General features: G+C 35.7%; 3 protein-coding genes across 3 annotated transcripts; 2 read left to right on the forward strand and 1 right to left on the reverse strand.

The window, feature by feature from the left end:
• Window positions 1-190: 190 nt before the first annotated feature.
• On the reverse strand, window positions 191-4,371 carry LOC134271794 (ATP synthase mitochondrial F1 complex assembly factor 1-like). The gene is made up of 9 exons (XM_062754016.1): window positions 4,354-4,371; window positions 3,079-3,413; window positions 2,514-2,673; window positions 2,291-2,353; window positions 2,160-2,210; window positions 1,941-1,988; window positions 1,643-1,805; window positions 1,358-1,398; window positions 191-402 (listed from the first exon to the last, which is right to left on the reverse strand). Exons 2-9 carry the CDS (start codon window positions 3,354-3,356, stop codon window positions 226-228), a joined length of 981 nt encoding a protein of 326 aa, XP_062610000.1. The 5' UTR covers window positions 3,357-3,413; window positions 4,354-4,371; the 3' UTR covers window positions 191-225.
• A 163-nt stretch (window positions 4,372-4,534) lies between these two features.
• Window positions 4,535-9,091, forward strand: LOC134271796 (uncharacterized). Its single transcript, XM_062754019.1, has 4 exons — window positions 4,535-4,712; window positions 5,862-6,524; window positions 6,681-6,728; window positions 6,837-9,091. Exons 1-3 carry the CDS (start codon window positions 4,643-4,645, stop codon window positions 6,692-6,694), a joined length of 747 nt encoding a protein of 248 aa, XP_062610003.1. The 5' UTR covers window positions 4,535-4,642; the 3' UTR covers window positions 6,695-6,728; window positions 6,837-9,091.
• Window positions 9,092-12,685: 3,594 nt separating this feature from the next.
• LOC134271797 (myb/SANT-like DNA-binding domain-containing protein 4) lies at window positions 12,686-22,800 on the forward strand. The gene is made up of 5 exons (XM_062754020.1): window positions 12,686-12,966; window positions 13,657-13,724; window positions 16,265-16,414; window positions 21,532-21,609; window positions 22,469-22,800. The coding sequence occupies exons 1-5, from the start codon at window positions 12,782-12,784 to the stop codon at window positions 22,735-22,737; spliced, it is 750 nt and encodes a 249-aa protein (XP_062610004.1). The 5' UTR covers window positions 12,686-12,781; the 3' UTR covers window positions 22,738-22,800.
• Window positions 22,801-24,956: the final 2,156 nt, after the last annotated feature.

The following is a 24,956-nucleotide window of genomic DNA, read 5'->3' on the forward strand; positions in this document are numbered from 1 at the left end:
ACATTAAAAATTACACGTCATGTGAATTCCATTTCTAATTGATTTCCCATAAAATGATTTAAATTTTGCAATGCATACTTTAGTCAGACTCAGTAAACTAATAAGATTTAAAAATCACTTCATTCATCAGTTTACTCATATTGCATACTTTGCCAGAGAGAGAGAACACAACACATTGTTTAAATTTTAATGGCAATTTATTTTTTTAAAAATCGTTTCATTAGGTTATGTGTAATAATTTTCCAAGTCTTCTTTCATGAATTTATAATTCTCTATCATGTCCAAATAATTGAATTTTTCAGGTAGATGATTAAACACTCTGACAGCATTAAATTTGTCGGTTGAAGATTTCCCGTAATATATGGACATCTGCTTCATTAAGTTCAGCGACTCATTCTTTGTCTGTAAAGAGATAAAGGGAAAAATAACAAAAACTAACATACCATAAATAGTACAGCCTATCATGCTGATATCAAAAGCAGCCCCAAACACAGCACTCTTTGAACAGTAGTCAATTTACAGTCCCAGTTTTTTTTCCATAAAAAATGTACTTGACACACAAGTAGAGTACATTAAGATACCTAAGAATTCCAAATTAATATTTTTTTTCAGACCAATTAAAAAAACAGGACTGCTTATCATTCAATACAAATCTTTTTAAAAGTATACCATGGATAATTGAACTATACTGAAGACTGAAATTTATTTATTTTTTTATGAATTTGCAGACAAGAATGACAAATAAAGAAAAAAAGTGATGATTCTAAGACTAGATGATTCCATAAGAAAGAAAACAGTATAGAACATAAAGACATGGTATATGTACATGTGCAAGTGTAGCAGGAAAGGAGAAATTACATTGGCAAAAAAAAGCAAAACCCTAAAAATGGAGGTAAAGAGTCATCAATCTTACCCTGCATTACTAGTTAGGTGCTTTAACCACTGAGCTATCCAGGCCAATATCCACGGATCCGTAAAGCCCAGTCATTACAGTTTCCTCCCTCCTTAAACAGTCTTCAAGAGAGAGAGAACCAACCTCCAAGACACAAGTTCTAGGGCCCTGCCATGGAATTTTCTTTAATTTTATTACACTGTAATTTGAGACATAGGCCCCCCACACTGGCCACCAAATGTAGTAGGAAAGGAGAAATGCAGGAAGAAAACAGTTGGCTGGACCAGGAATCTAACCCGGGATCCCAGCATTACTAGTCAGGTGCTCTAACCACTGAGCTATCCAAGCCAATATCCACAGTTAGTACAGAACATTAAGACATGGTATATGTACATGTGCATGTAAAGATGTTCAAATACAGTCATGCTATTTTAATACATGTATTAAAAAAGTCTATGAACTTACCAAAATCTTGTCATCATATTGTCCTGCCATTAAAACAATTCCTAAAATAATAAAAAAAATAAGATGAATGTATCTTGTAATAACAGTACACCCATATCTTTCAGCAAATAAAGAACCCCTATCTCCATTCAGTAAGCACTGTGCTGAAGAAATGTTCTTACTAACACAAAGTCAATAATTGCTACTTTAATTTAGATCATTATGGAGGACAGAGTTGAAACTGACAAGCAAACCTTCAACAGACTACCAGTATCAATTCCTGGGTATCAATACATTTCATTTTACCTTTATCATCTTTGAATTCTGTGAAGTGTGCCACAGTTAGACATGGAGGAGCGTTCTCTTTGAATGACTGGTATACCGCTAGAGGGGTGAAGTAGATCACATTGCCATCAAACTGTGACAGGATAAACTCATAACCATCGTTCCTTGGTAAGGGATAGATAAACTGAAAAAACATGTCTTCAATTACAAAACCTCATCATTTTGGTTTTTCTCCTGGATAAGCTAAAAATCTTATGATATACATGTATAAGCTCATTCTAGATGTAAAAAAGACTGGAAGAAAATGAGTGAATCTTACCAGTGGACAAAGTTGAGCTTTCTGTTTTACATCATCATAATTTCCTCCCTGTATTAAAAATAAACTTTTGTTAGTATGTATCAAAAATATTCATTCATTTGAAAATGAATTTCATTTTAAAAGTTTGCTTCACTTATGCTTCAATCCTTACTGTTTGACAATAAACATTTTAAACCAGTTTATAACTGCAATTTAACTCATCACAGATGTAGATCATACCTGTATCACACCAAATACACAGTCCTTTGTCACATGGTGCTCTTTCCAAATCTGTAATGAATTAATTAGAATATCTTAGTACAGAGGATTTGCAGTTAGAAAGTTAAATAACATCTTAACAAATCTCCTACCTGTTCAATTTCTGTTGCCGATTTGTCCTTAATTAAATCCACCTTCATTATCTCATTTAGACTCTGAAAAATAAAAAAATGATTCTATAATGATAGAGAAGCAAATTGATAGTCTGATATGCCTAAATGTCATTTTTTTCATATACACATGTACAGTAACTTTCAGAAAAGGTATTATAATTTTCACTACAGAAAAAAGTATAGGACACTGATTAGAAACAACCTTAGGAGGCCATGAACCACTGAATTTCTGGTCATCTTTATTAAATGATTCTTTGTCAATGTCTGGTGGTGTTGATAAGTCTTTTTTCATCTGTTCTATTTTTTCTCTTTCTTTTTCTTCTAGTTCATTTAATTTGGCAGCATATCTCTCTGGATCTGACCTAAATAAATCTCATTTATCAATGATCCTTCCTAGGCAAAATAAATCACTTTATCAATGACAACATATTTATTACAATACACAATCATGTATTTTTTTTTCATAAATGCACAAATTCAATGATCCTTCTATTGGGATGGTAAATATCAAAAGATAAAAATTTGCATATTACCTCAGAGTCTATGCATTATCTTGGACCAATGAAAAGGTGCAATATAGGCATTTGTCTAGTCATACCAACCCATTTAAGAAATCTTTACTTTTATGATGAAAAATTAAGATGAATAACTGCAGAAAAACAAATGCCAAAACAATTAACACACAAAATCATACATATTCAATCTATGGAGCATTAATTTTACATTGGTGTATACAACTATAATAGAATGTATGAAGATATATTTACTGTTTTAGATTCTGTAGTTTTGCTTTGTATTTTTCATAATATGGATTTTCCTCCACTTTGGTCCCTGGATTAGAGTTGGAGCTACAGTATTGTTTCTGAATGGCTTGTATCCATCGTAATCCACACATCTGAGAACAGGTAACCATTGGAAACCTATAACCATTGTTCCACCACATAGCTGGTACTCTGGTAACAGATGACATAGGAGACCAGCAAGATAGACAGTTCCTTAAGAAATTGTATCGTGGAAGCATTGCTGTATCAACGTTGTAGTTCATCAAGTGGAATATACATGTATAGAGCCTCGACCTTCTTATGTAATGTCGAGTTTTTCCCTGTAAAAAATATTTTTGTAATAATCATCCATCAATTGTCCAACCATGGTCACCATGTTCACTATTAAAGTTATTTAAGCTTTGAATTCATATTTTTGGATGTCTTCGGTCCTATAGCACACCTGGCCGTAATCCACACATACCGCGTGTTAACGCGGTAGGTAACCAGGTGTGTTTGGAAACCAAAAATATGTAATTCCATTGTTCCTAATTTTCCATCTTCATAATTGCTTATTTCGTTAATATCAAATGTGAATTTAGCGCCCTTCAAAACTGTCTTGGTTAATAGATGTAAGAGCTGTTTGTAACGTCAAATGACTTTAGATGACGTTGCAAAGTTAAATGACTCAAACAAACATTGCGAGTAAAAAAGTGACAAATTAATTCTTAAAGCACATAACCTGCACATTATGTTAATTTTTACGTTAATTTTTCTGGGTTCAAGTTTTTCATTAAATTGAAATAAAACATTTTACATTTTAATGTTCTTAGAGTTGAAAAAAATAGTTCCACTGTGTATTCTAACCCTGGTGACAAGGTTTTGCGTGTGTTATAGAAAAAGTCGTGGATTTCTAATGGATTTCATAAGGAAAATTACACTGAATGTAAATATAATACCATGAATACACCTGTATATTAATCAGGGAGTACAGGAGCACTGATCTGCTGATGACAAAACACCAAACTTACAAGTACTTTATGCGTTTTAGGTTTTTAAACACCGGCATAGTTAAGCAAGATATATAACACGTTATTCACATCTTTGATAAAAACACACGGGGCTTGTTCCCGGCGTGTAATACTATTACCTATTAGAATGTCATATACGAAATACTAAAACAACACGCGTTGTTTCCGTATTTCGTACAAGTATGAATTTTAATTCACTAGTTATATTACTCGGTTGGAGCAAGTAGGCCTATATGTGCTGAAACCTTACCCTAGGTAATATCAAGGCAATACTTTACACAAATTCATTTCCACCTTTAAAATTATTTGGTTAGTTTGTAAAAAGGTAATGGTTCAGAGGAAATTCGACTTATAGTGTAAACACGCCTTCAAGAGAGGAGACCTTTTAAAGTGAAAGTAGACACGACGTTTCAGAAAACATGTTACTATCAGTTTTAGCCGCGTTTATGCCTTGAATTTAGAGTTTTGGACAGCAGATTTGTTAATATCTGATCAATGACGAGATATTCTTTGCAAAAGATCCAGTGACAGCTAGTAACATGAAAGTTTCGACTGCCTGTAGCTTTTTGATGTTTTACATTAGTTCTTGTGCACATGAAGTACAATCAGGTACAGTAACGACTTCCAAATTTATTTTAATCAGATAAAGCAAAATACTGCATGGATGTGTAATCTATTAAAATAACATTTATCATGGTAATAATTCAAATGAGGCCAGCATATAAATTATCGGTGACCCATTGTTGACGAATAACCAGGTCCAGGAAAATCACTATATTTAGCTGTATACTATAGTAGCTTAATTTATCTATATAGCTTTATTTACTTATATAATATAGCTTTATTTAGCTATTTTAGAATAAATTTCTTTTTTATGAAAACCAGACAAAAAGTCGCATGAAAATTATGGCTGATATTTTTTTAAAAGGTTTGATAAAAACAACCTAGGGCATAGATAGTAAAAACATTGCCTCTTTTAAACAATTTTTAACCAAAAAAGGCATCTCTATTGTTTGGATAGCTGTCCCTCACTGGAAGTGGGATGAGGCATGACTAAGTGTGATTGCCTTGCATTGTGCTGAATTATTACCAATCAATTATCTTGTTGACCAAAACTGCTTTTCTTTGTTAAAGTAGCTGCTAAATCACAGCTTAACTGTTATACATAGCCCCAAAACTTTTAGATCTTTGATTGCAATTGCACAAAAGGAAAAACATAGTTAGAAGTGGGTTTTTGGTAAATTGTTTTCAGTCCATTTTAAAGTTGTAAACTAATACTGTCTCATTATGCGACTTTTTGTCTGCTTTTCATAAAACAGAAATTTACTCTGAAATAGCTAAAATAATGCTATATTATATAGGTAAATAAAGCTATATAGGTAGATTTAGCTATATAGCTAATTATAGGGATTTTCCTGGACCTGATAACCATTTTGTTCTTAGGGAGCTAGGATCAAACCAAATGGAATCGTTCCCAAAAGAAAATGCTATGAGTGATGTAACATCATTTAGATTCAGTCAATCTTCAATGAAAAATTATTTTCTTCAGCATTTATTCTGAGTTGGGAATAAGAAGGGGGGGGGGGGGAGTTACACCCAGTTTTTAAAAAAGAAAATACATCTGGTATGCAACATCACATTTCCATATTATTCTTTCATTTGAGTATCATTGTTTGACATACTTTCAACTCAGTCAAAGCAAGGCTAATACACCATATTTGGTCAATATATAACCTATAATAATTATGCTCTTTGCAGAGAAAGAATTTAGTCTTGAACCAACCACATTATCCTCACTGGACTCCCTGCCTGGAGACACAACGACAGGGGAGGTAAATGGGGTACAGTTTGTTCCCTTACCTTACCCCTCTAGTGAACCTCAAAACAGTGATAACCCATCCTTCATACAGCCTTCATTCTCCCAGTCTCTCAATGGACAGAGAAATAATAAATCAATATTGAACAGAAGTATAAATCCTTCTCAGACTCGATATACTACTCAGAACTCATACAGCACAATGGAGGAAGATTATGATGTGCTGAAACTTCTTGGATCCTCAAAGACAATTCATCAGAAAACCTCATCTATAGAAATTGCTTCTTCTTCACCCATGTCTCTGACATCTCAACCTCAGGTCTCCATGTCTCAACAAGATGGCTTGTCTAAAACTTCAGCCCTTGACACAGAACCTCTGACATCCCTGTGGGCTCTCTATGACACTATGTTAAAAACTGAAGACTCTGTCCGAATACAAAGCTCAGCAGCTATGACCATTACAAGCTCAGCGGTTAGTCCGGCTTTTGTGCCCAAACCAAGAAGCAGTAAAGTGAATGTCTCATGTAAACCATGGTCCTGTCCGATGCCCACGGATGTATGTATCCCACTAAACGGAGGAAAATTTCTCTGCTCCTGTAAGCAAGGTAGGAAATGTACTACATGTAGTATTGTTAACATGCTTTGTAAATTGATTTCTAGTGCATGTATTTGTACATCTTTTATATGAATATCACCTGATCACTTGTACATAAAATAGATGTACCTATGTATCTATGGCTAAATAAAGTTTTATTTTACAGTGTATGGAAGATAATGATAATGGTTACAGAAATTTTGGACAGAAACATGTAAGTCATCTGATCATAATAATACATAAATGTGCTGGTAAATATGATTGATAATCTAATGTTTGAAGTGTACATACTTGAATATTTAAATGTTTCTTTACATTTTAGATATTTCTTGAATAAGAGGTGTTGTGGACTCAAATGTTCTCCGGTGAATGATGATCAGGAAATGCATTTGAAATGCATGTAGGATTAATTGCTCACTCTGAAGTCCATGGTGTCAGTATGAATGTATAGAACTGAGTGAAAATTTCTTTAAAAAAATTTGAAGAGATTCTTGGCATTTGTAATCTGAAATGTGGATTAGGAATACCTGTAGATATTGATAAGGAAAAAGTAGCAAGAATATGGATTCTTAGTTGTATCTTTTCCACTCATATATTTTTTAATATCATATGTTGTATCAATTGTATTACTGAAGTAGATAAGTATTTTTATACCACCCACTTGAAAAGTGGGATGTCATATAGTGATAAAGAAGTCCATCTAGCCATCCTTCTGTCCATCTGTCAGTCACTTACACTTTGGGGTAACCATCTCTTACCTGCAACTCCTCTTCTACCACTGATAGTTGTTCCTATTTTACTTTTATGATCCAACACCTAATTATTTTGGGTATCCCAAACCAAAACATGGATACTGCCTGACTGCCATTCTTTCGATAATAATAATACGTGTACATGTATTATCGAAGGGTACCCATTCTTATTCGCAACTCCTCCTATACCACTGAATAAAATTTAATGATACTTTCACAGATTCTTTATTACATATTCCCCTAATGCAATTGTGCACCTTTTATTTTACCTTTTCATCTGATACCTACTTCAAGTCTCCAGAGCAAAATATGGAATTTGCCATTACAATCATATGGGAGACAGGGGTATCATTTAGTGAGCTCAGTGCTCACAGTGCCTCTAGTTTTTATTTGAAAAAGTGTGTTGTGATAAAAGATATTTAACAGGAGGAAGAATGAATTGTGCAATCAACTATATATATGTACATGTAAAGCACTAACATAGTCATACTGGGTCCTGCAATGTGCTCATCTCAGTAATATGATATTGAAATTTTTACATCAATTTATTTTTTGTAACATTTTGATAAGAATTAATTTTACATTTTTGATTTCAAGGGACCAAACTGAAAGCCATAACACTGAAAATATAAAGCATGTTTTATCAATCACATTCCTTATATCAAACAAATACATTTATGAACATAGATAGATTATATGTATTAACAGATCTCAAGAACTATTAAATGATCAAAATATTTTAGCCAAATTGAGCTAACATGGTCGTAAGACCCCCCCCCCAATAATTGCTGATATATATATAGTACTATGTAATACTATAAAAAAAAACTTAGCTACTATATGCTTGTGGCCCCTCAATAAAAATGTCTGATGACCTTTTTTTTGCTCATCAAGGAATTTTTGGTAGTCGATAGTGCCCCCCAATGTAAATGTATGGCTGTGCCCCTAAACTGAAATTAGTTCTTATGGGTTTGGCTTAAAAAGAAAATATTAAAACCAAGCTCCTTTAGAAAAGAAGACTGATTAAAACTTAAAATTAAAGTTTATATTCAAACACAACCAAGTGAGTGTAATTGAAATAGACGGCCTACATGTATTATGCATAAAATGAAATTAAAACAAAGCAGTTAATACATGTAAATTGTAAAAGATAATCACCTTTAAAGAAATAAAAACCATGGCAAATAGTTTTTATTGATTTATTTTTCAGAAATGAATTGTGTGTTAAAATTTTTATTGAAAATAAGCAATGGCAGAATCATGGACATCTTGACCTTTATTGGGTTGGCATCTGAGCAGCTGACTGATAGATCTATAAAAGGATTTCGCACGTGATGCTATATATGTAATTTACAACACATTCATGCAAATATATAACTCCACCCCCCAAAAAGAATTCAGGTTATTGCATCACAGTACATGTAATCAGTTTGGATATATAATCAAAAGATTCTAAAATCTATCAGTCGTAGGTGTCTTTTTCAATGTATTATAAATCTACATGTACGTTTAGTTACGAAATGTCCAAGTTGTTACATTGTATATCGATATTATAAAGGTATAGAGAACATCTGTGTCTTTATACAGCAAACCAGTCCTGTATTCTTTTAATGAACACACGGCGGATGTGACCGGTCGACAGGGGATGCTTACTCCTCCTCGGCACCTAATCCCGCCCCAAATGTTTAGAGGTGTTTGTTTCAGTGAGCTTTTGAGCTTGATACTCGGTAACCGTTCGTCATCTCTCTGTTTCGTTGCTTAAGATGTAATGTGAATCACAGTTATTTTTAAAGTACGATTAAATTAAATGATATAAAAAGATAAATAAATTTTTGTTTATATTAAACGTGAGTATTGTTAAAGTATATAAAATGTCGGCTTTCTTTGGTCTTTATTATGAGAACTTACGAAAGACCATTGAGCTCATTTTCGTAGGTTAGAAAAAATAATTTTTCGTGTAACTTTCGCAATATAACGCTTAACTTTAGCGTTATAACGCGAAACTTTCGTACTTTCGCGATATAATGCGAAATTTTCGCGATATAACATGTAACTTTCGCGTTATAACCTTAGCGAATAAACGCGTAACTTTCGCGTTATTTCGCGAAATTATATGCATATAGTAATGTTTTTTTCAGGAAACTATCGCGTTATAACGCAAAACTTTTACTGTTTAACCAAGGCATTTGCATAGGTCTTAATTTTCTTTTGATTTTGTGATATAGTTTATTCATTACAAAGAAAAGCAAAAGGCATTTTGATCTTGGACCATCACAAGCTATAATTTTAAGTTTTCTTGCTATTGAATCCAACCCTTACAGACATCTTTTTTACACTCTCAAGAGAATTTGAACAAGCTAATTCAGAGAATTCGTGTCCCCCGCTTAGGGAAAAAGTTGGATCCCCCTGACTGAATTTGTAGAATTATTAAATGTATACATGTATAATGAAGCAAATAAAATACATGTATGTCAATATGCATATAAAGATTTGATTGCTTATTCTTTATTATGTGTATGGAAGATTATTTTTATATGGAATATTTTTCACACTCTAATGATGATTTTATAACCTCATAAATTTTTCATTTCACATGTTGAATACTATCATTTAGTAAAAAAGAAAAGTATTTAAAAAAAAAAAAAGATCGACCGAGATTCGATCCCGGGACCTTTCGCGAGAGACATACCACTAGACCACGGAATCGCTTTCCATGATGATCAGTATATGCAAAACTGAAGTCACATACATGTATATATTCATGTTCGGTATTCTCAAAATTTTACACAATCCATGGTGTTTGATTTATTTAGCCTTTATTAAACAGTTCTAATAGATGTAATAAGAACACAAAGTCCGCCGAGAACCTGTTTTACTCTCCTCATGCCCCTGTGCTAAAAATAGCGACATGTAATACTATAAATACTAATAAAACAAACGGGGCGGGGCACTTTGAGAGGGGTGAGAGAGGTCCTAGGGAGTTTTGGTATAAAATTATATTGCATAAGCTCAAAATCTTCTTGAAATATCGCCCAGAAATGATAGTGTTACACACAGACAGAATGTATAAATTTACGACCTTGAACTTTGACCTTTTGACCTCAAAATCAATAGGGGTCTTCATTAGGCCACAGGGAGTTGTTATGTAAAATTTCATTGCAATAGCTCAAATGGTTCTAGAGATGTCGTGTGGAAACGAAAGTGTTATATAACAGACAGAATTTGCTTATTTATGACCTTGACCTTTGATCTTTTGACCTCAAAATCAATACGGGTCTTCTTTAGTCCATAGGGAGTTGCTATGCTAATTTTCATTGCAAAAGCTGAAAGGGTTCTTGAGATATCTTGTGGAAACGAAAGCGTTACAGAGAGACAGAAAGACGGACGGACGGACGGACGGACGGACAAACCCAAATTAATATCCCCACTTTTCAAGCGGGGGACAATTAAAATTGTTAAGATCTCAGAAAATTATCAAAATAAGGTAAAATTGTCAATTGTGTCCCACCACATGGGTAAAAATTGGATGTGAAATTTTCATTTGTCTCCGTTAGATTCACTGTGGAAATACAACATCTTATTTTGAGGTTGCGCTACGTTGTCAAATTCCGTTGCTTACGAAAACATTGACAATCAATTCAAAGTGTAAAACTCTTTGTTTGCTGTAGATCCTTAAAGGTACTTGGACACAGATTTGAAGTTATTATTTTCTCTATAATATTACGACTTATATATTTTAATAGCATTTCACACAAAAATTAATTAAAAATCTTATTTCGTTTAAAAGATATTGAAATTTCAAATTTTTCGGCGGGTTTGATTGACAGATCGTTGCACTCTCACAAATTTAATTTTATTCTTAATCCTTAGGAAAAGTGGCAATCTCGTTTTGTATAAATGAAAAATATTAATACTATAATCCAGAAAATTCAGAGTAGACACGTTCGAAAGCAAAACAAACACACAATATATTGTCAGTCCGTGCAGTTGTGGTAAGCAGACTGTGACGATTGAACGCACCCGGTGAATTCTAAATATAAACAATAACAGAACTCGAGCCCTGTTTACAAAAACTGTACATAACACGAGTGTGCTCGATTTGCTAAACTCTGCACGCATCTCTTAGTTCGGAATGACGATCCTTGTGAAGGTGTTTTGCTTTCTAACATTTCTACTCTGAATAAAATTATTTTTCTTGATAAAAGTTTTAATATTTCTCATTAAAACACATCAAAATTGCCACTTTTCCTAAGGATTAAGAATAAAATAAAAATTTATGAAAGTGCAAGGATGTGTCAATCAAACCCGCCAAAAAATTTAAAGTTTTAATTAATTAATTAAAAAGTTTAATTAATTTTTGTGTGAAGTGCTATTAAAATATATAATTCGTGATGTTATACAGAAAAAATGAGAAAATATTAACTTCAAATCTGTGTCCAAGTACCTTTAATAGTTTTGATTTATGGCGCTAGTCCACAAACTTTTCAATAACCCCTCAGATATATAAATATTGGAGAAAAATATAAGAAAAAGTAGACCCCTCCTCCTCGATCATTTTCTAATTAGCAGTATCCATTTAAATTTATTAGCCTAGGCCTACTTAAAAAATATCATATGACACGTTAAGCTCATAAAATGACACATTGTTCACTCACTTTTAAGCTATGTTAATTTTTTTCTACAAGGTATACTTTTTAACTAAAAATGATGGATTGCTTAATTTATTAAAGGTACTGATAAAAATGCTTGAGAAAGTGTCAAGTGGAAACTTTCCTTCAATAAAATAATCAGTCTCAAGAAATTCTTGAATTTAATAACTGAAAAACATGTACTGTACAAGAAAGTAAAATATTTATTAATTGACAGGCTTTTGAAATAAAAAATATTTGACGACTAATCTATCCTATTCTCGAACCATTCTCGCATCATTTCTCATGTCATCGTTCATGATCTTATCCGTCAGTAAAGATCAAGTTTCCTGAAAAAACATTACTATATGCATATAATTTCGCGAAATAACGCGAAAGTTACGCGTTTACTCGCGAAGGTTATAACGCGAAAGTTACATGTTATATCGCGAAAGTTTCGCGTTATAACGCGAAATTTTTATTTTTTTAACCTTCGTACTCGTAGGAAATAATGTTGCAGCTGTTGCAGAAAAATACATAACCAAAGTATAAATTGTTATAAAGTATGGACACAAAATAGGTAAGATCTCAGGCTTGGATTTCTCGAAAAAAAAAAAAACCTTAAGTTTTTGCTAAAGTTCAATCTCAAATCCTGAGAAAAAACTCAGCTAAGATTTTTCTCAAATCGCGTTTCTCGAAACAGTGACGTATAACTTGTTATACGTCATTGCTCGAAACAAACTCACTGACAGTCAAATCTCAGCTAAGTTTATTTTTTTCTCAACTGAGTTTTTTGAACGTCAGATAAGCGGCCTTACACCTTACTTCCGGTTATAGTATCCAATGTAAATAATCGTCTGCAACACCACAAAGCGCCAAAAATTAAAATGGAAGAGAAGACGTATAAGACACCCCGCCGGCCCAATTGGACAGAAAAAGAAAGGATCGTCTTGGTTGAGGCGATCCGTCAACGTGAGGACCGCCTCTTTGGGAAGATGAAGGGGCCGGGGGGTGTCAGAAACGTAAAAATCAAAGAGGGGGCTTGGGAGGAGGTCGCAGAGGCGGTGAATGCGTAAGTATCAGCACTTCTGTATGTATAACAATCGTGTACATGTATATTCATAATCAAAAGATCTATATCACTCGAAGTTTCTTATATACGACTCGTGATAAAGAACACGAAGTTACCCCTCTTACAATTTGCTAAATATTAGCAAAATCGAGACTTAAAGGGCATATATATACATGTACTTGTTTTATAAATTATTAAAATTAAATTAAATATTCAATTTATTTATAGATTCACCAAACATGTTGGCATCAACCATGCTACACACAGTGGTGTTTCCACTTTACTATATAAGACAAATACTAGGGCCAAATTAAAAGTGCTGTATACATGCAAATAATATTTATAGCTCTACAGTTCTGCAGCTAAAACCATAACGCTATACAGTTCTGCAGCTAGCAAATAATAAGTGTAAATAAAAAATATCTTCAGACTTTAGTAAAGATGGTACTAGCTGCAGTGTCCCATGTAATAAAAAAAGTGTTGAGAGATAAGGAGGAAACAATTATAAAATATCATTTTTTAATTGTAAATTAAATATAGCCAAAATACTAACAAATTCCCAGAAAATAAAAAAAAAGTGTTGGTTGTCAGAACAACTGATAATTATATCACATTATTATTTGATGCAGCACTTATCAGTTATGATTCTGCATGCAGCACTACATTTTTAAAAATCCTTAAATATTGCAGAAACTCTGATACAACTCAACGCACGGTGGAACAGATCAGGAAAAAATATGCCAACATAAAGCAAAGAGGTATATAATTTTTATTTAAATACAGGGATATGAAAGGAAAACAAGGAGGTTACAAAGAGTAATCTGGAGATCTTTTTATTTTCAACAATGGAAGATCGCAAATGAAAACGATGTGGTCATACAGCCTTCAATGTCTTATTTATCCAAATCCAGACTATATAATAAAACAATTATGGACTCTTTTGCACGCCTGCTATTGATCACTTGCACAACCAGCAGTTGTGTATAACAATCAAAGGAGATCGATTTCCGGTTGTGCATTTGATGCGAATAATTCCAGTACACAGGTAGTAAATTGACCCGATTCAGGCAATAATTGATATTTTTATTAAAATATAAGAATGTGATTCCACGAGCAATTTATTTTTCTTTAATTTTACATTTTCAGAAAATGTAATGATCGTCCATTAGCGACTATGTTTGTCTTGAAGCGAGGGCTGATAGAGCGAAAACGCTGATTGAAAATAGGATTCGCCGACTAAAATTCGTTTTAATCTCAACTAACCTTGAAAATTCAATGTCCACCATGAGTATGCTACAAGTGCATCCTATCCACCAAAATTGGGACTTCGATATGTGTATAATTTGACAAATATTCGAAGAAAATAACATTGCTTATGCATGCGATAATTCAGTTGTGAAAGTGATCTCGGGTTATGCATGAGATAAAGGATTAAAAGTTACGAAAGTATTAAACAATCTCCATAATTCACCTATTATACTATTTTATTTTTGGTAAATATAAAATTTTAAATATTGGCTATAATATGAAGACATTGCAGGGGCAGATCCAGCAATTTTTGAAAAAGGGGGGGGGGGTGTCCAGGTGTTCAACACTCATGGATATAGGCACTTCAAATCTGGCAACACCGATTTTTCAACAATTCTATGGGGGACTTTGACTAGCCAAAAACAAACAAACAAACAAACAAACAAAAAAACAAATAAAACAAAAACGCAAACAAGCAAGCAGTACATACACATGTAGCTATAATTTACTTTGATCTTCCACTGGTTTCAAAGTGACGCATAGGACGTGTTGGTAGTCGCACCCAGGGCTGGGATTGTGACGGTACTCGGAGGAAAGCATATATATTGAACGAGGGAACTCTATTTATAGCGATCAGAAAGGACAGAGAATGAACAACATATACAGTGTATTTATTTTATTCAAAATATTTTTTTTATTCAAAGTATTTATTTTATTCAAAATATTAGACGTAATAAAATATCCATGTTACATAACTCTCTCTCTCTGCAAAAATCAAGGGAGGGGGGTCCAACCCCAGGAACCACCTTCTAGATCCGCCAATGAAAATACTCATGGTGGACATTAAATTTTCAAGGTTAGTTGCGATTAAAACGAATTCTAGTCGACAATACTATTTTCAATCAGCGTTTTCGCTCTACCAGCCCTCGCTTCAAAACAAATATAGTCGCTATTCGACGATCATTACATTTTCTGAAAATGTAAAATTAAAGAAAAATAAATTGCCCATGGAATCACATTTTTATATTTTAATAAAATTATCAATTGTCTGAATCGGGTCCATTTACTACCTGTGTACTGGAATTATTCGCATCAAATGCACAACCGGAAATCGATCTCTTTTGATTGTTATACACAACTGCTGGTTGTGCAAGTGATCGATTAGCAGGCGTGTTTTGGTGTTTAATATGGTTTGTTATTCACCAGAAAAATATCCATATTGGGATATTTGTATAACCCAATATGTCCTAGGTCAGAAAAGGGCAAGCATAAGATGGCTTAACCACGTGCACATAATTCACATATTATATTTTTGGACATGTATTTTTTAAATGAAATATATTTTAATATGAATGAAAGAAATAACTGATATAATAATTAAGCTTTTTTGTGGCCAAAAATATAAAAAAACAACAACATTAAGTTGACATATACTACAGCAAATGAAACATGTGGAAAATATTTAAGCATTGAATTCATATTTTGGAAGTCTTTCGTCCTATAACACACCTGGCTGTGCCGACAAATTGAATACCGCGAGTTTGCGCGTTATGATAATTTGTCGACATGGCCAGGTGTGTTATAGGACTGAAGACATCCCAAAATATGAATTCAATACTTATACTCGTATTTACATTCTTTAATTTTTCCTCTCTCTATTTGTTTAAAATACTGATATTTAATGTGAATTAAGGTCCCTTCAAAACTGGTGTGCTTTATAGACGTAAGAGCCGTTTGTGACGTCGTAAAGTTAAATAACGCAAACAAACATTGCGAGAGGAAAAAGTGACAAATTAATTTTAAATGCATATTTGTTGTATTTTAAATGTATACTTGTTGTATTTTTACGTTAATTCAACAGGAACAAATTTTTTTAAAAATTAAATTATGTCAAACAATGTACATTTTGGTGTTCATAAAGTTTTGGTGCGGTGACAAGGTTTCGTGTGTGTTATAGAGATTTGAACGTCATGGATTTCTAATGGATTGCATTAAGAAAATCACACTGAATGTATAAAATAAACAATGTGTACGTAATGTTTTATGACAGCAAAAGAGAAGTCTGATGCCATCAGAAGACCAATTACAGGCGGTGGCCCCAAACCTCCCTCCCTAACCCCTGTAAAAGCTGAGCTACTAAGCCACCTTGAAGACAGGCCAACCCTATGTGGCCTGTCCACTGGACACGACACGGAGGAAGGTTAATGCATATAGCATTTATTGTTTAAATATTTGAAAAACAAGATAATAGGACAGCTAGTCTCTAAAAATACCCTGATGACGTATATACATGTATATACATGTACACGTCACTGGAATATAACAAATATACCTGGTAGATTTTAAAATACTGTGCAGTGTTAAACGTTGAAGTACATATACGTATTTACCATACCTCTACTGTAATTACGCTTTATAAAATTAATACCATAAAACTGTCTATTTCCCCGAGAAGAGACTACTACCCTCAACTGAAGACTACTCCCTGGAAAATCAGAGCTACTCCCTGGGACTACTCCCTCATGAATATTTATTAGTAATTTTAACCAATCAAAGTGTTCAGTAGGCGGAGCGTTCAAGGAATCTCGAGTCTGTGACGTCATCTTATTAGCAATTTAGCTATGACGTCAAAACATTTCGACATGCGATGCCAAAATCATACTTGAATTCTAGCAAAATGAAGACAACGATGATTCTTCGAAATGTCAGTGAAAATACTTTTTAAAAATAATTTAATTGGTTTAGGACATGATGCATTACTTACCATACAATGTGTTGAACCGCATGCATTTGTAATTATGCCTCTACTTTCGTTTTTTTTTTAACGTCGGAATATCTGGTAAAAAAAATTAAAATCGCCTATGATTGTTTCGGTATAATAAAACAGTTATGGAATGGGAACTCGGGAAATAACAAATTTATGGTTCCCCTGGGCAGGAAACTATTTCCCTCGGCAGCTTCGCTGCCTCAGGAAATAGTTTCCTCCCTTGGGGAACCATAAATTTGCTATTTCCCTCGTACCCATTCCATAACTGTATAATATGCACTACTTTATATCCATAAAAACATTAATTTACATGATTATATTACTTGTATACATCTTGATGGAAAGATGCGTGGTTCCATCCTCAGGTGGATCCTCCTTCATCAGCTGTTTCGGCGCTGTCCACTACAGCCTCCAGAGGTGCGCCGACTGGGGTGATCAAGTCCCAGCCTGGAACCACTTGGCTCTACATCACTGCTGTACTAATTCAGTGTCTGTCTTACTGTTGTTTATTCACATCACTGCTGTTCTACCTTTACTGTCTATCTCACTAATGTTTATTGTCTTTCCACTTATCTGCTCTTCTTCTCCACAACCACATGGATGCTGATTCCGTCTCCCTGCACAGATTCCCTATCAGCCTCCTTCTCTCTGCTCCCGTTATGCCAATGGCTCTCAGTGCTCTCCACATAGACTGTCCCACGAATCCTCTACAACCCACTTCCACTGCAAAAAACCAGACCTTCCATCCGTTCTGCTGACAATCTTTCAGTAGGTCTTGGTACTTAAGATTTTTCCTTTCATATGCATCCTCCATCCTTTCTTCCCATGGCACTGTTAACTCCAAAATAATTGTCTGTCTTGTAGCCATTGACCAAAGGACTACATCCGGCCTCTTGTTTGTGGCTATTATTTCCGATGGAAATACTAATCTTTCCTTAAGGTCTACCCGCATCTGCCAATCTGTTGCTGTCCCCAAGAGACCACTTCCTTCAACTCTAACTTTATGTCCCTTTTCACCTTCTTTCACAAAGTTGACGAATCTCAGGCTCTCTGCGTTCTTCTTTGGCCTTTTAATACCTTTCTCCAAGGTGTCAGCTATACTGGCTAGGACTCTATCATGTCTCCAAGTGTATCTCCCATCTTTCAAAGCCTCTGAGCATGCTGATAATATGTGCTCCAAGTTTGCTGGTCTACCACAGAGGACACACTTTGGATCTTCTGTCATTCCCCATGTTACCAGATTAGTTGGGCTGGGAAGAACATCATAAACTGATTTCAGCTTAAACTGAAGTCTGAATGGTTCCATCTTCCAAATATCATTCCAACCCAACTTCACTTGACGTGCATTCTCCCAGTTCACCCAGCTACCTTGTTTCTTCATTCCAACTGCTTTGACCATTCTCGAATCTTCCTCCATTGCACGCACCTCCCTCTGCACCAAACTACGCTTCTCTTCTACCGAAGCTGTACCCCATCTTGCTGTTGGTGTGACATCAAGTCCCTGCCTTCCTATTGCCAGTCTTCCAACAATGTCACTGTGTCTCAAGCGGGTTTCTGCTTCTTGTACAGTTTCTTTTACTGACCATTTTCTCCCCGTCCTGATATCTACTTTTGCTGTCCGAACCTTCTCGTCTTTGCTATTCTGTAACATTAAGTGCTGACGCACCTTTGTCACCTTGAATTCCTCAGTAATTGACTTTAGAGGTAACTGTAGCTTAGTCCCAGAGCTGTATAATCCAATGCTGCTGAAACTTCTTGGTACCCCCAGCCATCTCCTCAGGTATCTGCTCGCTGTTGTTTCCATCCCTTCTACTGTGCTCATTGGTACCTCATACACCAATAGCGGCCACAGCAAGCGAGGTAGTATCCCATGTTGGTATATCCAGGCTTTATATTTACCGGGTAGTCCACTTTTATCCACAGTTTTCATCCATTCATCCAGCTGTCTGCATGTTTCTTTCACATTTTGTCTGTCTGTTAATGTGTCATTAAAGAATTTCCCTAAACACTTTACTGGCTTCTCTGAGACTGTTGGTATTGCCTCTCCTTCAATCATGAATCTAACTTCTTTTACTTTTCCATTCTTTATCACTAAGCTACGGGACTTGCTTGGTTTTACTTTCATTCTTGCCCAAGTGATAGCTTGTTCTAGTTCATGTATTGTCCACTTGGCTTCAATAACTGTTTTGGTTGTTATTGTCATATCATCCATGAATGCTCTCCCAGGTGGTTGGCGTACTCCTGACTTCATCCATGGCCCTCTGCTCTTCTTCTCCACTGACTTGACTATCATGTTCATTGCTGCTGAAAATAGGATTACGGATATGGTGCATCCTGTGACTATTCCAACTTCTAAGCGTTGCCATGCTGTTGTGTAATCCTGTACTGTGAATCTTAGTTGAAGATGGTCAAAATAGTCTTTTAAAACTACCCTCGTCTTCTCTGGTACATGGTATCTTTCAAGTGTCAGCTCGACTACCGGTAGTTTATGGGGAACTGTCCCATATGCATTTGCTAGATCTAGCCAGATGACTGCCAACTCCCCTTTGGACTCCTTGGTTTCCCTGATTATCTGTGTCAGTACACTTGTATGCTCAATACATCCTGATACTCCGGGTACTCCTCCCTTCTGCACAGCAATATCAATATACTGATTTTCAAGCATGTAACTAGACATTCTCCTTGCTAAAATTGCAAGGTATATCTTCCCTTCTACGTTCAGGAGCGATATAGTCCTAAATTGTTTCAATGCCTCTGATTTCTCTTCTTTGGGAATAAAACAGCCTTCTGCTCTGTACCAGCTATCTGCCAATCTGCCCCTCCTCCAAATCACTCTTATCAGTTTCCAGAGGCGCTTTGTCAACCGTTGACCATACTTATAAACTTTATAAGGAACACCATTTGGTCCTGGTGCTGATGCTGCTCTAGCTTTCTTGATAACATCTGCTACTTCTTTTAGTTTTGGTGGTGATTCATCAAAGGGTTGATTTGGTTCTTCTGGTTGTATCAACTTCTCCCACTCCCCCAACTCTTCCTCCCTATGTGGATCACTGTGCATCTCCCTCAAATATTCCTCAACGTCTTCCTTTGAAGATTTCAATGATCCGGACCCTTTATTTCCTAGTAATCTTGATGTAAACTGAAATGGGTCTGCTGTGAATCTTGCTCTTGCTCTGTCTCGCTGTTTCCTTCTACGCCTACTTCTCTCTGCTCTTCTTGCTATCTTGAGATGTTCCCTGATGTTATTTCGTAACTGTGATAGGGCCGGTTTCTCCTCATCGGTAGCCTTCCTATACTGCTTACGAAGCTGCCGCAAGTCTTTCCTCATCTTTGCTATTTCCCTCTCTCTCCTGTTCTTCCTTCCTTCTTTTTGTGACTTTTTCCTTTGTTCTGCACCAAACCTGTCTAGACCTACGCTGTATATGATTGATGTCATAGCTTCTATTTTCCTGTCAATACTGCCTGCAAGGGTTGTGTTCAGAATTGCATCCACATCTTTGTCAAACTGTTCCCAGTTGCTTTTGTTGTTACTGTTGGGCCATTTTACTTTCTTCTTTCTTATATTACTGTCAGCACCCCTGTTGTCTCCCATCTCTTCTTGCTGTTGATTGATGCTCTGTGATTGGTTATTGACCTCGCTGTCCTGACTTTCACTGTATGAAGCCTCGTCGTTACCTAACACGTGGAGGCTGCGGTCGCTGTGGTTTTCGTCCTGAACCACTTCCTCCTCCGTCTCACCAGGTTGCCCTGTGCGTTGTGTTAGCTGCTGATCTGGCTTACATCCCATCCTCCCCATGTGGATTTTCAGCCCCTTTTCATTCTTGCATACTTTCCCACAGCTGCATACATTTCCACTGTTCGTATTCGTTGTCGTTTTTCGTTGCCTGGTTGTATCCTGATTTTCCGTCCCAACAGGCCGCTCATCCTCCCCCGCTCTCGCGCGACCTCGGGGGTATCTAAGTATGTATCTGTCCATAGCGTGATGAAATGGGTCCTTCCTCACGGAAGATGTGCTTTGGCCTGCCAAGCCTCCACACCCCTGATCCCAGTCTCTCCTGGTTGTCTCCTGTCTCTCCAGGTTGTCACTGAACTTTTCTCAGTTGTCATCCAGACTTTCCTGGCTGTCACTGGTTTCCCAGATAATATTACTTGTATACATCTTGATGGAAAGATGCGTGGTTCCATCCTCAGGTGGATCCTCCTTCATCAGCTGTTTCGGCGCTGTCCACTACAGCCTCCAGAGGTGCGCCAACTGGGGTGATCAAGTCCCAGCCTGGAACCACTTGGCTCTACATCACTGCTGTACTAATTCAGTGTCTGTCTTACTGTTGTTTATTCACATCACTGCTGTTCTACCTTTACTGTCTATCTCACTAATGTTTATTGTCTTTCCACTTATCTGCTCTTCTTCTCCACAACCACATGGACGCTGATTCCGTCTCCCTGCACAGATTCCCTATCAGCCTCCTTCTCTCATATACATAAGTACCACTTTAATTTAAAAATGTAAAAACATATAGTTTCATTTAACATGTTATGATTATTTTTAGTAAATTTAACAGTTGTACCAGAGGAAATGCATACCATGACAAATGACTGCACATCTTCAACAAGTGCAAGTGGTACAGGTAAGGCTTACCTTATGTCCCTATGATATTATTGTGCAACCTTTCGACTCTAAAAAGAATGATTTAATAATGCATTCTGTCAATAAAAGATAAAATTTGAATCCATACTTCAAGATTATATATTTTGAATTTCCAAACAAAAACTTATTGTAAACTGACAAAATGTGTTTATTTTATTATTGTTCATATATAATTATGTAGTTTTTAGCTCATCTGAGCTTAAAGCTCAAGTGAGCATTTCTGATCACATTTTAACAGGCGTCCGTCTGTTTGTCTGTAAACTTTTCACATTTTTGACTTCTTCTCTAGAACCACTGGGCCAATTTCAACCAAACTTACCACAAAGCATTCTTGGATTAAGGGGATTCAAGTTTTTTCAAATGAATGACCACGCCCTCATTCAAGGAGAGATAATTCAGAAATAGTGAAAATTTGGTGGCATGCTTTAAAAATCTTCTGAAGAACCACTGTGCCAGGAAAGATGAAACTTATGGGGAAACATCCTCAGGTAGTATAAATTCAAATTGTTAAAATCATGACAGCCGGGAGTAGGGCAGGGCCACAATAGCCAATCAAAGTTTTACATAGAAATATATAGGAAAATTCTTTAAAAATCTTCTTCTCAAGAGAAGCAAAACCATGATTGATCATATTTGTATGGAAGCATTCTCAGGTAGTGTAGATTCAAAATTGTGCAAATCATACCCTCTCCCCTTTAAGGAATGGTTGGGACTTCTTTTGAGTTAAAACTTTTCAATAATAAATTAATTTCTGCTTTTTTCCTAGCCACAGTGCTCAGGTGAGCGATGTGGCCCATGGGTCTCTTGTATATGCTATTCAGCTACTCTGTTGAATTTAGGTGTATCAGCCATCTACGAGATACAGAATGATGCAACCCAGCTGGGTGTTGTAAATTTGGAATTTCCTCCTTCATTCTCTTCGGTAAAGACATCCAAAAGAAGGAAGACTATGGAAGAGGATGAAATCCTGACATTAAGGGCAGAAAGAGAGAAATACATTCAGGAAAGCAAGAAGTTTAAAGAAGAAGCTGAGTTTTATCGAGTCAAAACCATGTACTTAAAAATGAAAATAAGAGAATTGCATGCTGGAAAAGATTCTGAAATGTAATTAAGTTAATTTCATCAGTCTTTCATTAAAAAAAAATAATAGTCTTGTTTCCTGCTACCTGACCTACCCTATTTTTAATTTTAGGTCACCTGAGTAAACTCAGGTGACCTATTGCTATCACTTTTCGTCCGTCGTCGTTCGTCGTGCGTTAACATTTGAACATTTTCAGCTTCTTCTCTGAAACCGCTTAACCAATTTCAACCAAATTTGGCATATAGCATCTATGGGTAAAGGGGAACAAAAATTGTGAATTTCATGGTCCCTGCCCCCCTGGGGCCTGGGGGGTGGGGCAAAAACCACTAAAATTAGTGCAATCTTTAAAAATTCTTCTTCTTTACTCCTGGACATTAAGCAGTCAAACTGTTTGCATGATTGTAATCAACATTGAGTCCTCTACCAAAATTGTGAAATTCATGGCCCCGGGGTCATGGGTTCTAGTGCTAGGGCGGGGCCAAATAAGTATATAGTGAAAATGCATTATTTCTTTGAAAATCTTCTTCTCTGCTACTGGGTATTAAATAAACCTACTAAGTATATAGTTATGATGAGCAAGAGTGCCTCTACCAAAATTGTGAATTTTATGGCCCCAGGGTCAGGGGTTCTTTTGTAAGGGTGGGGCTCTATAGATTATAATAGAAAATTACATGAATTCTTTGAAAATCTTCTTCTCTGCTCCTGGGTATTAAATAAACTAACTTAGTGCATAGTTATGATGAGCAAGAGTGCCTCTACCAAAATTGTGAATTTTATGGCCCACGGGTCAGGGGTTTTGATGTAAGGTGGGGGGGGGGGGGGGCTCTATAGATTATATAGTGAAAATACATGAATTCTTTGAAAATCTTCTCCTCTGGTCCTGGGTATTAAATAAACTAACTAAGTGCATAGTTATGATGAGCAAGAGTGCCTTTACCAAAATTGTGAATTTTATGGCCCCAGGGTCAGGGGTTCTGGTGTTAGGGTGGGGCTCTATAGATTATATAGTGAAATTACATGAATTCTTTGAAAATCTTCTTCTCTGCTCCTGGGTATTAAATAAACTAACTAAGTGCATAGTTATGATGAGCAAGAGTGCCTCTACCAAAATTGTGAATTTTATGGCCCCAGGGTCAGGGGTTCTGGTGTAAGGGGGGGGGGGTCTATAGATTGTATAGTGAAAATACATGAATTCTTTGAAAATCTTCTTCTCTGCTCCTGTTTATTAAATAAATTAAATAAGTGCATAGTTATGATGAGCAAGAGTGCCTCTACCAAAATTGTGAAATTTATGGCCCCAGGGTCAGGGGTTCTGGTGTTAGGGCAGGGCTCTATAGATTATATAGTGAAAATACATGAATTCTTTGAAAATCTTCTTCTCTGCTCCTAGGAATGAAATAAACTAATTACAAAGTTATGATGAGCAAGAATACCTCTTCCAAAATTGTGAATTTTATGGCCCTAGGGTCAGGGGTTCTAGTGATAGGGCAGGGCTCTATTGATTATATAGTGAAAATACATTGAATCTTTGAAAGTTTTCTTCTCTGCTCCTTGGTATTAAGCAGATGAACTACCTATATAGTTATGATGAGCAAGGGTACTAATCTTCCAGAATTGTGAATTTCAAGGCCCCAGGGTAAGGGGTACCATAAAGGAGGGGGGGGGGGGCTGTACTTATATACTGAAACTGGATGAATTGTTCGAAATATGCTCCTTGGTATTAATCAAATATTTTTGAAAAGCAAGGGTGCCTTTTCAAAAATTGTGCAATGTGTGGATCTAGGCCTAAGGGTGAGGGGTTCATGTGTGATTGGGGCATTACTGATCATGCTGAATATTACTGATTACTTGAAATGCATTTGTTGTTCCCCTACCCTGCCTATGGGTATTAAGTAAACAAACTAAGCAACTGCTAAGTGTATTGTTATGATGATCAATGGGGCCTCTTTCAAAATTGTGAATGCCATAGCATCTGGATTAAAACATGAATCAAATTCAATCACTGGAAAGTTGTTGCATAATGCTCAGGTGACCTATAAGGCCCATGGGCCTCTTGTTTTGCACCTGATCCTTTTTTTTTTTAGATTTAAAAGAATAAATCAGAATATTATCATTCTGACACTGTAACTGGTTTCCCTGTTAACAAAAACAAGCATTTCATGAAATTCTGTTTTAAATATGGATTTTCATAAAATACATTATTAACTACTTGAGTTGTTCATTAAAAGACATGAAAGAGCAAGAGC

The sequence above is a fragment of the Saccostrea cucullata genome, unplaced genomic scaffold, assembly GCF_032062105.1.
Source record: "Saccostrea cucullata isolate Sc308-1 unplaced genomic scaffold, CSIRO_AGI_Scuc_v1 ctg263, whole genome shotgun sequence".
Lineage (NCBI taxonomy): Eukaryota > Metazoa > Mollusca > Bivalvia > Ostreida > Ostreidae > Saccostrea > Saccostrea cuccullata.